General features: G+C 39.2%; 1 protein-coding gene across 2 annotated transcripts in view; it reads left to right on the forward strand.

The window, feature by feature from the left end:
• The window catches only part of CDKAL1 (CDKAL1 threonylcarbamoyladenosine tRNA methylthiotransferase), a 695935-nt gene that overhangs the window by 598439 nt on the left and 84023 nt on the right, over nt 1–13473 (forward strand). Inside the window, exon 14 of one of the 2 annotated variants that reach the window (XM_055391283.2) lies at nt 914–2846. The exons of the other annotated variant lie outside the window; for it this stretch is intronic. Within the exon in view, the coding sequence (XP_055247258.1) occupies nt 914–946 (33 nt within the window). The 3' untranslated portion in view covers nt 947–2846. Of the gene's footprint in view, nt 1–913; nt 2847–13473 lie in introns of those variants that run through there. 2 annotated transcript variants of the gene reach the window in all.

The following is a 13473-nucleotide window of genomic DNA, read 5'->3' on the forward strand; positions in this document are numbered from 1 at the left end:
TCTATGAGCAATACCAACAGAAATTATATAAAATGTAATGCAGGGATTCAAACTGACATCTTAAGAGTTTCAAATATTAAGATAACACCATGTAGAAAGCTGGAAAAAAATAATTTCAGAAGTAAAATTAGTACTTTAATGTCCAGCTCTCCCCTCTCTTATTTTAAAACTACTTTTAACTGTTTCTTCCAATAGTTTAGATCCCATTATTGTTTAATTTCTTCTATTAAGTGATTTTTAAAAATATGCCCACCACTAAGAACACTGCATTGACAAACCAAACTATAAAGTAGGAAATCTTATGTAAATAGCCTATGACCATGAACTACTGATGTAGTTCTAGGAATTTGTGAAGAGTGCTAATTTTGCTTGGAGAAGGCAGAGTTTGTGTCTTGACTTTGCCTCCAAACTAGCTGAATGATCTTAAAAACAGGTTCATACTGACTGGCCTATTTCCAGATTAACCCTCATTTTAAGATGTAATAATCTGAGTGAGATTTTTGTCTTAAAAAAAAAGTTTAATAACCTCAAGCCTGGTTTCTTATCTTGAAATTGAAGATCATCCCTGCCCTTAGTTTTAGTTGTTTGTGAGGTTCACATGAGATAATGCATGTGTGTTATAAACTTTTAAGTACTATAAAAATATATGTAGTCATTTTTATTGATTAAACTTTCCTGGATTTCATCTGCTACATTCATGAGAGTATGCACGATGATAGGTTCTCCTCCCATGTCACAGTAAATTTTAAGAACCAATAAAATGATGAATACATGTGTTTCCTGGTGCCTGAATTTCTCTTCTGTAAGTTCCCTCTAGAGTTTACGGGAGAGGTTAAAAACTACTTTTCCCCGGTAAAGGACCATATGCTAGTTGACTACATAATTACAACATAATTTAATTTTCTTCTTCCAGCAACATAGAAACTATTGGACTGTGCTTCTTTAAAATTAAGGACATTCATCTGGAAGCTGGGACAGGACTGAAAGGGAAGGTATTTTAAACCAAACCATTTCATTCGCTCAGGAAGGCAGTGCCAGAAAGACAGCTTTCAAGAGGCCAGTGCTCCGCTTCTCCATTGGAGAACGGGTGCCATCCAGGGGGAAGGCATGAACAGATGGATAAGTTAGAGAACCTGACAGCTTTCCTCTCCCTCCACGAGTCGTCAGTAGACTTTGATTAGAAATGTAATAAACTCCCATAATGCCAAATAAACTTCCTTCAAGTATATAAATACCAAAACACGAGTGATTTTCTTATTTGTAACATTTTAATGAATCTTAATGTTTTTGCATTATCATGAATATATCAGTGTTTACATTGGTCTTGCCTCTTTTTCATGTTACCAGCTTGTCCAAAGGACAACCAGACATCTGTATGGTTCTCCCACTCAGGGAAATCACTGTAGGCCATGTTTTGTGTTTACTTAGACTTCAAGTGAAGTTAGGTGTCCTCTGTATGCTTATACCTAGTGTCATAGCACAGATTTATATGTGTGTAAACAGTGTGTTTGTAATAGGACTCAATAGTCTTTATATACAGTTTTTTAAAACTCTCATTCATTTATTGTCACTATACGCAAGACGTTGAAAATGCAAACAGTAAGATTCTGTGTGGTCCCATGTCTTGACACACTCTCAGGCTGTTGGGGAGGATGGAGATGAACAGCTAATTTTAATTCTAAGATTCATATGTAATGCCATTACTACCCACTATTAGTAATTACTGTATTATTGGTAGTAGTGTTAATAGCAAAGCATAAATGTGTTTTAAAGGAACCTTGTTATAAAAGTTTAACTGAAGGTCATTTGAAACTTTGAAAGCACAAAGTATTCAGTGCTAGCTTCATGCCTGAAAAAGGTCTGGGGGACCATGACTCATTAATTATTTCATTCAAATAAATCTATTGCTCTTTCTCCTAAGAACTAAAAATGTGTACTTTTTTTTTCTAAGATAGATATTTAGGGGTTTCTCTAAACTGTTGTGGTTCTTGTGTCAACTTCCCAAGAACACGATGGTCCCAAGGTACCTTTTTGAGTTTCGTATTTGCCTTAAATTGTAACCAAGAAAACCAAGAATACCCATCCAAATAACTTGTCCAGTGCTTTTTCCTTCATAGCACTGAACTCTTATGTGTTATTTCTTTGGACGCCTTCTCAAATTATAAAGGTAACACGGAGGAATTACTTCCTAGCTGTCTCTCCTATACTGCAATAAATTATTGTCCTCTGCTCTTCCCAAAGGCCGCCAAGGTTATTGACAGCCCTGACCAATGTCTACCGTTGCCATCCCCTCGCCCCCACCCCTTACTAAAGTGTCCCACCCCACACCCTTGAATACAGATTAGAATCAAAGAAGGAACTATTGGGAGGAGAAGGGGGTTGGGACGGTCATGCATGATGCAGTTTGTCAGCATTAATGTGAACAAAAGGTCACCAAGACTCATCAGATTGACAACGGAGAAAGAACATCATTCTCTGCTTTTAGAAATTCCTTATTTTATAATTTACCTAGTAGGCTGCCAATTATTTAATTTTGAGTTAAAGATATTGTTCTTGGTGAAAAACCTATTTATTTTTAATCATAGTTGATTAACCTGTATATTACTAGTTATGAGTTATTTCAGTTATTTACAGTTTGTACTTGACCGTCACCGCCACATGCAGATTTATCATAAAAAGGAGGGAACTATTCTCCTTAATTTATTTTGTTTTTCACAGCCTGTTATGGTTTTTAAAAGGAGATAAGGCATGAAAAAGCCCTGAAACAATGGGCTAAAGTCATCCTCTGAATATGTGAGATGTTTTTTATCTTTTCAGAGAATCTTTGTAATTTAGGGACGTTTTAAGAAGTAAAACACGTATAGAATGGGAATTTTTTTTCTTTTTTAAAACAATCATTTCATTAGGTTTCTTTATTAACGAGTCTATTCACAGGGCAAAATGACAGCATGATAGCTGTTTAAGCTCATTGTTTTCAGATGGCAGAAACACAGAATAACAAAAGGAAAAGCCTCCAATATAGTTAATATAACCAAATGTTAGAGGAGGTAGGAAGATGCTTGTCAGAATGAAATAACTTATAAGCCATGGTGTCCATATTTTTCCCAGGAGTGGAAAGCCTTAATATCACAGCTATTCAATTTTTCATTCCACAAACATCCATTGTTTATAAACATTTCTAGAACAACGCTCTGTGTAGCATACGCATATGCCTTGTGCTCCAAGACAGTTTGCCCTTGTTCCTTTTAGTCTCCTTTCAGTTGTATTCTTGCTGTTTTATTCATTTTCCCCCTTTTCCCTTTCACATTAACAAAGTAATTCACTTTCATATGTATTCCTAGAGTTGTATTTTTGTTTCAAATGATGATTACATCCCTCAACCCCAAAATGTCTGGGTAAATAGTTTATGGCCATCTGTATTCTGTCATGCAAAAGAAGATGGTTCTTCCAAATAAATTCAATGACTCAGCCATAATAACCAACATTTGTGTGTGTGTGTGTGTGTGTGTGTGTGTGTGTATGTGTATGTTGTATGTGTGTGTTGGGAACTATCATTTTATAATTTCAACCACAGACAACCATAACCCAGAGCTTTTTAAATGCCCATCCTTTCACAAACATGATTTTATTTCTAACATTTTTGTAATCCAAATGTGCTAAAACATCTAGGCAGCATGCTGTATATCAGAAAGAGTAAGTGCTTTGCAGCCAAGTGAACCTGGCTTGGAAAATGCTTTCTCTCATTGACTAGCTGTGAAACTTTGGGCACGTTTCCTAATCTATCTGACCCTCACATTTGTCATCTGTGAAACAGGGAAAATAGTATCTATTCTGTGAGAAATAAAACTCTGAAAACAACTGATTCATAGTCAGTACTCATAAAATCTCTTGCCTATTTCCTTTCCCTTTCTTCTAAATAATTTCTTGGATAATATGTTCAGTAGTCTAGACACTTGGAAATGCTGAATTATTAAATATTTTCATGTTTCATTTCTCACATCTTTCAATGGCAATTGAAAAAAAAATTACATTACCATAAGACTTAAGCACCTGGACATAAGCATGGATTAGTTCAGTCAAGCCCATCTGTATACATGAGGTCAAAGTCAGGTCCCACCCCAGAGAACACTGTAAAGTCAAGTTTGTCTCCTCCGGCAGCGAGCTTCTCCTTTCTCCTTCTGTGTGCCCTTCTTGCTGCTTATGGACTCAGCGACCTCGCACTGTCTCCAGTCATCCACAGTCAAGCCCGCTTTCAAGAGAGAATGTGAGAGGCACGTCCATTACAAGATATACATTATTGAAAAGGGTCAATAGGAGAGTCTCCCTGGATATTTTCATTTTAGCAGAAGAGATGGGATTTAAGCCAAAGTATTAGCTACTAATTGTTGATTCTCATGTGTTAGTGAACCTTTCTGTTTTCCAGCAGACTTTCTGGAACATGTCAATTATGGTGTCCCTGAATATTATTTTTAATTGGCTCTTTCACCTTTAAGTGGCTACTTTTGATGACTTCTGACCCACAAAGAGATCCACAAATCACTGGAAACTGTCCCCTTCTGGCAGAAACCCATTTCACTTGTGACCAAGTCGTCCAGTAAAATGCACAATGTCATCAAGGAAGGGAATTGGGAACAGAACAGAGGATGTTACTTACAGCAGAACTACTAGCTACAGTTATTCCTGGTCATCAACATGTCCCAGGAAAGACTTAAAGAGCAAGAAAAGGTAGAGAAAAATAACTTCTACCTTTAGTGCAAAATCAGTTTTACTGTGCCTTTCCTTTCTTGCCTTTTTTTTCCCTTGAAACAGGGTCTCTGTCTCTCAGGCTGGAGTGCAGTAGTGTGAACATGGCTCAGTGCAGCCTCAACCTCCCAGGGTCAAATGATCCTCCCACCTCAACCTCCCGAGTAGCTAGGACTACAGGCACGCACCACCGTGTAACTAATTTTTAATTTTTTGTAGAGATGGGGTCTCACTGTGTTGCCCAGGCTGGTCTCAAACTCCTGGACTCAAGCAATCCTCCGGCCTCAGCCCCGCAAAGTGCTGGGATTACAAATGTAAGCCACTGCTCCCAGCCTACTGTGCCTTTCTTTAAAGTCTTTACTTTTAGAAAATATCTGAAAGCAAATGAAAATCTCATTAATAATGAAGATAATGTATTACAAACAAAAATATCTTTTTTCCCCCTCAGGTAAATAACAAGGGTATTTTCTTCACAATCCCTAATAAGGGAAAGACTGCAAAAACGCACAGATAATTGCTGATAATCTCAGCTTTCTGCTGACTTTTTGCTTCTTTCTTTGTTGTATTGTTCTGATAGAGGATTTGGATAGATACGGAAGATCAAGGAGGAGGAATATAGAGGAATTCACTTAATTACTAAATGTTCCCATGAAACATGAATGATACACTGTCAAACACTGGATTATATACTACCTTGGTGTGTTCACTTAATTATATCTTAGCAACTAGACTGTACATTTCTCAAGGGTAAGGACTATGTCTTACGTCTTTGAACACCCTTAAAGGAACCTAGGCTAGTAGTTGACATTGAATAGTTTCTAAGTAAACTCTTGCCGACTGGAATTGTATTTATGGCAAAGCTACTTGCAAATTACTTGCATTGAGACCAAATGTAAACACTAGAGGAGCCAGACATGGTTTTCTTTGGACACATCTTGGATGTGCCTGATGTCCTCCCCACCTGCCTTGGGCATCCCTTTATGATAAAACTTTAATTCAGTCAAACTGGTATCACTGCATGTTTTTAAGAGACTTGTCCACTTTCTGACCAAATTATCCATCTACCCAAGGTTCTTAGTCAGGGTTGGTGTCACTCTATCAAGGGGCTATGTGGAAATAGGAAGGGGTTGGTCGTTGCTAGTGGTGCTACTGGCATTACGCTCCCAGGGGCCGGAGATGCTAAACATGCTAAATGTTGCACAGCACAGTCTGTCACAGCAAAGCACTGTTGTGCTCACAGTACCGCTAGCGCTCAGCATTAAAAAACACCGGATTCCTTAAAAACTTGTCCTGCTTGCTATGTGTATTAGTCCGTTTTCAGGCTGCTGATAAAGACATACCCGAGACTGGGAAGAAAAAGAGGTTTAATTGGACTTACAGTTCCACATGGCTGGGGAGGCCTCCGAATCATGGCGGGAGGCAAAAGTCACTTCTTACATGGCGGCGCCAGGAGAAAATGAAGAGAGAAGCAAAAGCGGAAACCCCTGATAAACCCATCAGATCTCATGAGACTTATTCACTATCACGAGAATAGCACGGGAAAGACCAGCACGGGACCCATCACCTCCCCCTGGGTCCCTCCCATAACACATGGGAATTCTGGGAGTTACAATTCAAGTTGAGATTTGAATGGGGACACAGCCAAACCATATCACTACACAAGCCTTATATTTCACCACTCCCCCCTTGCACGCTATATTTAATCCTTACTGAGCTACTTCGTTCTGGATCATGCCAAGCTCTGTCTACTTCTACATCTTTGCAGATTTTATTTCTTAGGCTCCTGACCTACTTTCTCTTCTAGCAAATGTTTTTTAATCCTTCAGGACTCACTCAGCCCAGGCACCTCCACGAAGCCTTTGCTTCTTGCAAACCCAGCCTGGACTATGTGGCATCTTTACGTGCCTTCAAAGCACTCTGTGCTTCCCTCTGCCAGGACATTTGTCCCAGTGAATTATGGTTATTTACTTTCATGTCCTCCCGCTAGACTAAACCCTACTTAAGAATAAGGTGTATGTCCCCGCGATTCACTCAGTGCCTGACACATAGTGGGTACTTAATAATTTTTGAATGAATGACTCAATCCATGACATTGTCAGGCAGGAATTAGTTCATGTGGCAGATATTCACTGTGTATTCCTCATAACTTTATGCCAAGGAAGAGTCTTGGCATGAAGCAACACTGGCATTATGGATGGGGTAGAAACCTTAGGAGTGAGGTAGGAAGAAGGGGTAGAGAAATTATCCACATAAGAGGGTTAGCTCAGGCTTTATTCGCTCAGTAGCCCTTAAGACTGTGAGTGGGATATGTAGTAGGAGGGACCCAGCCAACACTGTTCAAAGTTTGGAGCTTGGACCCAGCCAGTCCGCAAACATATTGACCCAAAATGAGGTAACTACAGAAGTTGGAGTAAGCATTTAGGAATTTGACAGAATAATTTTGTGTCTCTTAAATCTTATACTGAAAACATTGGTGCTTGTCTTTAATGCCATTTTTTCTAGTCATTAATCTTTATCATATCTTATAAATCAATTGGTTCCTGGTGGATCCGAAATTTTTTTTTCCAAAAAAAAGAAGGAAGGAAAAACACTTAAATAGCTGGTCCTCAGTAGTGTGCACCAGACTGGTCTAGGTGTTCCCAGCAACGACTGTGTTTTGTACCAGATTCCAGGTTAGATGCCAACGAATCAGAAATTTGCTGCCAGTTCCTTCCTTCCTTTTCTCCCCTCTTCGCAAGAGGATGGCTTACTTGAGATAGAGGCAAGCAGGTAGGACAGGGTCCTCTCTGAGTACCTAGTGTTCTAGGTAAGACAATAGTACTTAGCCAGAGCTGCCATATGAAAAAAAAAAAAAATCTGCTCATCTGGATCAAGCCAGTCTGGCAGGAGACTGGGACACCATAGAATCTGGGGTGCCCAGTTTTTACCCAAACAGTAGAGTTTGTGGTAACATAACTAAGGCTAGCACCTACCTCCTGGTGGACTGGTGGCCACCAATGTACCCTCCATTCTGATGATGATGAGCTCGAACTAAATGAGACTGGCTGGATTCATAGGCTAAGGACCCTCATTGGCAGCAACTCAGCAGGTTATGGGAGGCAGTGGCCAACATGCCTAGGATAAGAGGAGCATAGTGCCAGGTATTATGAAGATTCAGACATGAGCAGTGTTGTTGACAATTTGAACCAAAAGCATGGACCAAAGTACGAATAGAATGCTTTAGGAGAAAAAGAGAAGTACAAAATGTAATACTGCAGCCTTAAAGAGTAAATATGAACTAGTTTGTGTGCAAATTCAAGCAAGGCAACATTACTTTTACAACATTATTGGAAGAAGTTGAAGATGGTAATGGTAGTGGTACATTTATTGACTGTTAAGTAAGAAGCAGTATGACCCTCATAAAGATTGTTTATGTGTAGCAGGGTTGAAGTGCCATGTGATAAAACTCATAAGCTTTACTTACAAGAGTTCTAACTAGTGTAGAAAAAAATCCTGCCAGACAGCGTGTCTGCTTTGTTTGGAATAGAAGCATAAATATCTAATTTGCCTTGTTACAGAGAAAAATGCATGATCTATGCAGCATGTAGCCAAATAATCATTCTATCAGGCTCAAAATGTAGGGAACGTAGTTAATTTGCTTCTTTGCCCTAATCCTTATTCTTAGGTGGTGAAACAAAAATCTCTGAATTTGTACTTCATTTAGTCATATTTCACCTCTTAGAAGCTAAAAACACAATTTTGCCAGAAGATCAAAAATAAAAGCAGCAATAGCATAAGTCAGTATACCCTAAATTAGGAAAGTTAGAAACACACACAGTAACAAATCTCTCAAAGTTTGTTTTTCTCTCAACATTTCTCTAGTCTGTAGGTTTTTTTTCTTTTCCATGTAAGTGTTGTGTCATGAAAGCAAGTGTGTCTCGGGAGTGTAAGGTAGGACCCTATAAACCTTTAATATTAGCATTTCATCACAAAAGTTCCTTTGTTAATTTTTCTGTTGAAGAAAAATGAGGGTGACTAGCAGCCTTAGACAAAAGCTTAGTTTTTGTTTTCAAACAAAATTGACTTGATGTGGTTTAGGTTAGAAATTGATATTTTATGTTTTTAATTTGTCAGGCTTTTATTTTTTAGGTGGTGCCTTGCCTGTGTTAGATGTTTCAGTTTCCTAGTGTATTTGTAACACCCAAGAGCAAATGAATTTTTATGAAACCATAAAAATGATCAACTATACCCTCTTATATAGAATGTTCATGTGCAGCATAATTGTTTAATGCTGTTTTCTTTCCACATTAAGTCAACCTGAAAGATTATTGATTGTCACAAACACTGTTTCTTAATGCCAGAATTCTCCAGAGACCTGTGTCTCAACGGACCCTAGTCAGGAGGGTAATTGTTGCTGCTCTCTGTTGAATACCCGGTGACAGCCTGTCTGGATCGACTCAGGTTGTGGAATGGTGCATTTCATGATACTGAGTAGCCTGCCATTCTGGTGTAAAGTGGGAGTAGCCCCTCATTTATGGCTAAGGGAAGAGAGAGTTGGATGGTAAAAAAAACAGCACAATTTTTTTAGGTATGTTATATTCAGAAAAGACTGAGATACCATTCCATGTGAAGTTTTAAATTTTACCTTATTTATAGATATGTGCCCAAATCATCATGTTAGTTACTTTCATTTGTGTAGTACTTTCTACAAAGTACTTTACCTATGAATCATCTCACCACCTAGCCAAATAACTCTCAGACAAGTTATTTGACTTCTTTGGTCCTCAGTTTTCTGAAAGTGGCATAAAATTACACTGCATCCTATTAGCCAGCCTCACAGAGTTGTGAAGGTCAAATGCAATAGAGCTTAGACATGCAAATGTTATATTCCCTGCAGCAGAGTAAAGTCACATAAATGAACAACTGTTTTTAAAGCAACTATTGAATGCTAAATACTGTGCTGTGGTCAGCGGAGTGCAGTTTCATATACTGGGAATGGATTCTGGCATTCCTGTGACATTTTATACTGAATCACCTGTTTGTCCTTAAAAACTGAAGATAGGCCAGGCATGGTGGCCCACGCATGTAATCCTAGCACTTTGGAGGCCAAAGTGGGCAGATTGCTTGAGACCAGGAGTTAGAGATCAGCCTGGGAAACATGGTGAAACCCCATCTCTACAAAAAATACCAAAAAAAAAAAGAATTAGCTGGGTGTGGTGGCATGTACCTATAGTCCCAGCTACCTGGGAGGCTCAGGTAGGAGGATCACCTGAGCCCAGGAGGTGGAGGCTGCAGTGAGCCATGATCATTATGCCATTGCACTCCAGCCTGGGTGACACAGTGAGACTGACCTTGTCTCCAAAAAGAAAACACAAACAAATAAAAAAGATGAGAACAGGTAAATTGAGTGTGGGGTGAGGAGGGAGATAAGGGATGTGCCCTAGCTTTACATATTTTCTAAGATTTTCTGTTTGAAGTATTCTTATTTGCTTTAAATCTGAGATTTACAAAAAGTGATTTCAAACTCATGACATGTCCAAAATAAGTTCTGCTTTGCTAGGCTTGAGCCCTAGGTGGTCATGTCCCCTTAGGCTGCCCAGAGCCTTCAGGATTGTAATGTCTTACACATGTTTCTAGGAGGGCTGCAGAGCTGGGTTGCATGGAGCTCATTTGCATGCACTTGATTCACAGCCTTTATTTCCAGGCAGTGACGTTTTCCTTCTCAGAACAATGTCCTAACTGTTGAAAGTGTGCAGATTTTCATGTTTGTTCTCAATGATGAAGAGCAGAAAGTCTATAAAAATGTTAAATTATGGTAATAAAGTAAATGTCTTCATTTGCTGAGCTGATCTTTTCACATTTAGAATAAATATCTCATTTGTAGTAACTCCTTAGAAAAATTCCAAAAGCTTTGTAACAGTATTATGAGAAAAGATTTTTTTCCCCTCCTCCTGTGAAACTGGTTAGCAACATCCCAGAAAACTAGAATTCTCTAGTAACCCCTAGGTCAAGTGCCCATCTTCACACACATCTCTTTTATTCCACCTCACTTATGAAGGATCAGCTTATTCCTAATTCGTAGCTGCTTTTTAGGGGACCAAGTTAATCTCAACAAAGAATGGTAAATCAGATTTGCAATCTGTGATGTTAGGGAATAGAGTGATATCAAGTAATTAGAAAGAATCATACAGATCACTTTAACCACTTCACAGCCCAAAGAAGCAAAGTCTCTGTCTAAAATTACACGGCTGCCAACCTGGATAATGTAGCAGGATCCCATCTCTACAAAATATCAAAAATTCACTGGGCCTGGTGGCGTACACTTGTAGTCCCAGCTACTCAGGAGGCAGACATGGCAGTATCACTTGAACCCAAGAGTTCAAGGCTGCAGCAAACTGTGATCACGCCACTGCATTCAGCCTGGGCTGCAGAGTGAGACCCTGCCTCAAAATAAAATAAAATTACATGGCTGGTTTATGGCTGATTCCATAGTTCAGTACTGTTGACAATAGGCAACACAAAGAGTGGTATTTCCTAAAGGTTCTAGGGGACTAGAATGTAACATTTTTTAATAAAATTAATGCATGTGAAAACTGGCCTGGAGATTGTACCCTTCTAAACTGCTAATATCCAATGTTACATCCTCCTTCTCTCCTTAATGGGTCTGGACTGCATGCGCTACAGTTGCCCAGTAAAATAAAACATCGTCAAATACTGCATTAGGTATCAGGGACCAGGCATTTGTCTGAGCTCCAACACGTGCTTTCTGGGTCTTGGATTTTTCTCTGCTCTTAAATTGGAATGATTAATTTAATCATTAAATTAGATGGCTGACATGAACGACTAATGTCTTCATGGAGTACCATTCTTCCATAAAAATTGACCAAAAAAAAATCACAGTTCATGTCCCAGAGCCCAGGAGGAAAGGGTGTTTTTGATTTCTGACCCTAACCTTTCTAATCTATCATTCAAATTCAGGTAGGTTCGACTCAGAATAAAGGTGGAAAGAGCCAATTGGACCTTAAGGTTAAACATTGGAGAGAGGAGGAAAACTCTTTTTGACAGCCTCTAGTGTTATTTGTGGGATAGACTGGTCCCTCTAAGATACTCTTAAATTTGGCTGGGCGTGGTGGCTCACGCCTGTAATCCCAGCACTTTCAGAGGCCGAGACAGGCGGATCACAAGGTCAGGAGATCGAGACCATCCTGGCTAACATGGTGAAACCCCATCTCTACTAAAAATACAAAAAAATCAGCTGGGCGTGGTGGTGGGCACCTGTAGTCCCAGCTACTTGGGAGGCTGAGGCAGGAGAATGGCGTGAACCCAGGAGGCAGAGCTTGCGGTGAGCCAAGATCTCGCCACTGCACTCCAGCCTGGGCGACAGAGCGAGACTCCGTCTCAAAAAAAAAAAAAAAAAGATACTCTTGAGTTTACCTTTCTATCCAATATTTCTTTGGTTCTATAATCAAAATAAACCTTCTGTTTTCCCCTATAGTTTTCCTGTCTGATTCAGATCCAAGTCTACATTTTTGGAAGCCTGCACATGTCCATGGTCTATCAGCAATAATGTTTATGGATGCCACGACCAAAGGCTTCTTCAGCAAGCACAGGCAGGGGGTTGACTGGTGGGGGGGAAGTGAATACCTAGAACCTACGGTCCAACAGGTAGTCTTTTGCTGTGCAAGCATCACCAAGTCCAGGCAAGGACCATTTCGAGTTTTTAATACATAAGGTCATTTTTTTCCCCCAATGTTTCTGGGTAAATAAAAAAGATAATTTTATTTAGTATAAAGAATGCTCAACCAGATAAAAACCTGGAAAGCTTGAGTCCACAACTTTTATTAGTATGTTGCTTTTTACTTTTAAAAATGGTTTTAATATTTGGTCATCCAAAACGTGACACCCGAGTAACTAACTTCCTTATGAGATTGGCAAATAGAATATGATGGGGGTAATGGGGCCATTCTGGACTCCGTGGGAGATCAGACCATCACACAAAGGCTTAGAGGTGGAAATAATAAGAATAACAAATGCTAACTTGTAGCTCTGTGTCCATTGTCCACTGTTAATTCACAAGAGCCTTGATAGTGATCAAAGCTGAGCTTCCTGGTTAGTGCCCTGCAACCAAGACCACCCTCTCTCCTTGAGTCCTGTGGGATCCTGACTTTACTTTGACTTGAGAAGAAGCTAATTATGGGTTGATTTCTGGAAAGAATGATTAATAATCACTTCCATTTGGCAAAATAAAATCTGTGGAGGCAACACTGGTGTTTTCACTACCTTATGAAGCAACATGAGGAAGAAGGAAAACATCATGTATCATCTTTTGCAACAAGCTATAAAATGATGTTTTTGTCTTTGATTAAACAAAAGCATTTTTATTCACAGAATGTTATGATCATATTGCTAATACCCCTTAATGCTTACTTTTTAACTAATTCATTTTCTCATTTGTGGCAGTCTAGAAAGGTTTATTAAATCTAATGACTGTCTTAGGATTAAGTAGGGGGAAAGCATGTTCTAATTACGGGGATGGATAAAAGCAAACTAATTAACCAAAAAAGTATATTTCCTTCCTCATAGATGTCTGGTCAGCCGTATCTGAGATGAACTTGGGTTACCTAGCTCCTGAGTTTTTTAATCATGTTTTTAGATTGCATTTTTTACACCATCTGTACCATTAACATGACTGTAATTTCTGTCACAGTTGGAAGCTTCAGTTAATAAATGTTTTGTTTCGGAGGGGGATGG

The sequence above is a fragment of the Gorilla gorilla genome, chromosome 5, assembly GCF_029281585.2.
Source record: "Gorilla gorilla gorilla isolate KB3781 chromosome 5, NHGRI_mGorGor1-v2.1_pri, whole genome shotgun sequence".
Taxonomy (NCBI): Eukaryota; Metazoa; Chordata; class Mammalia; order Primates; family Hominidae; genus Gorilla; species Gorilla gorilla.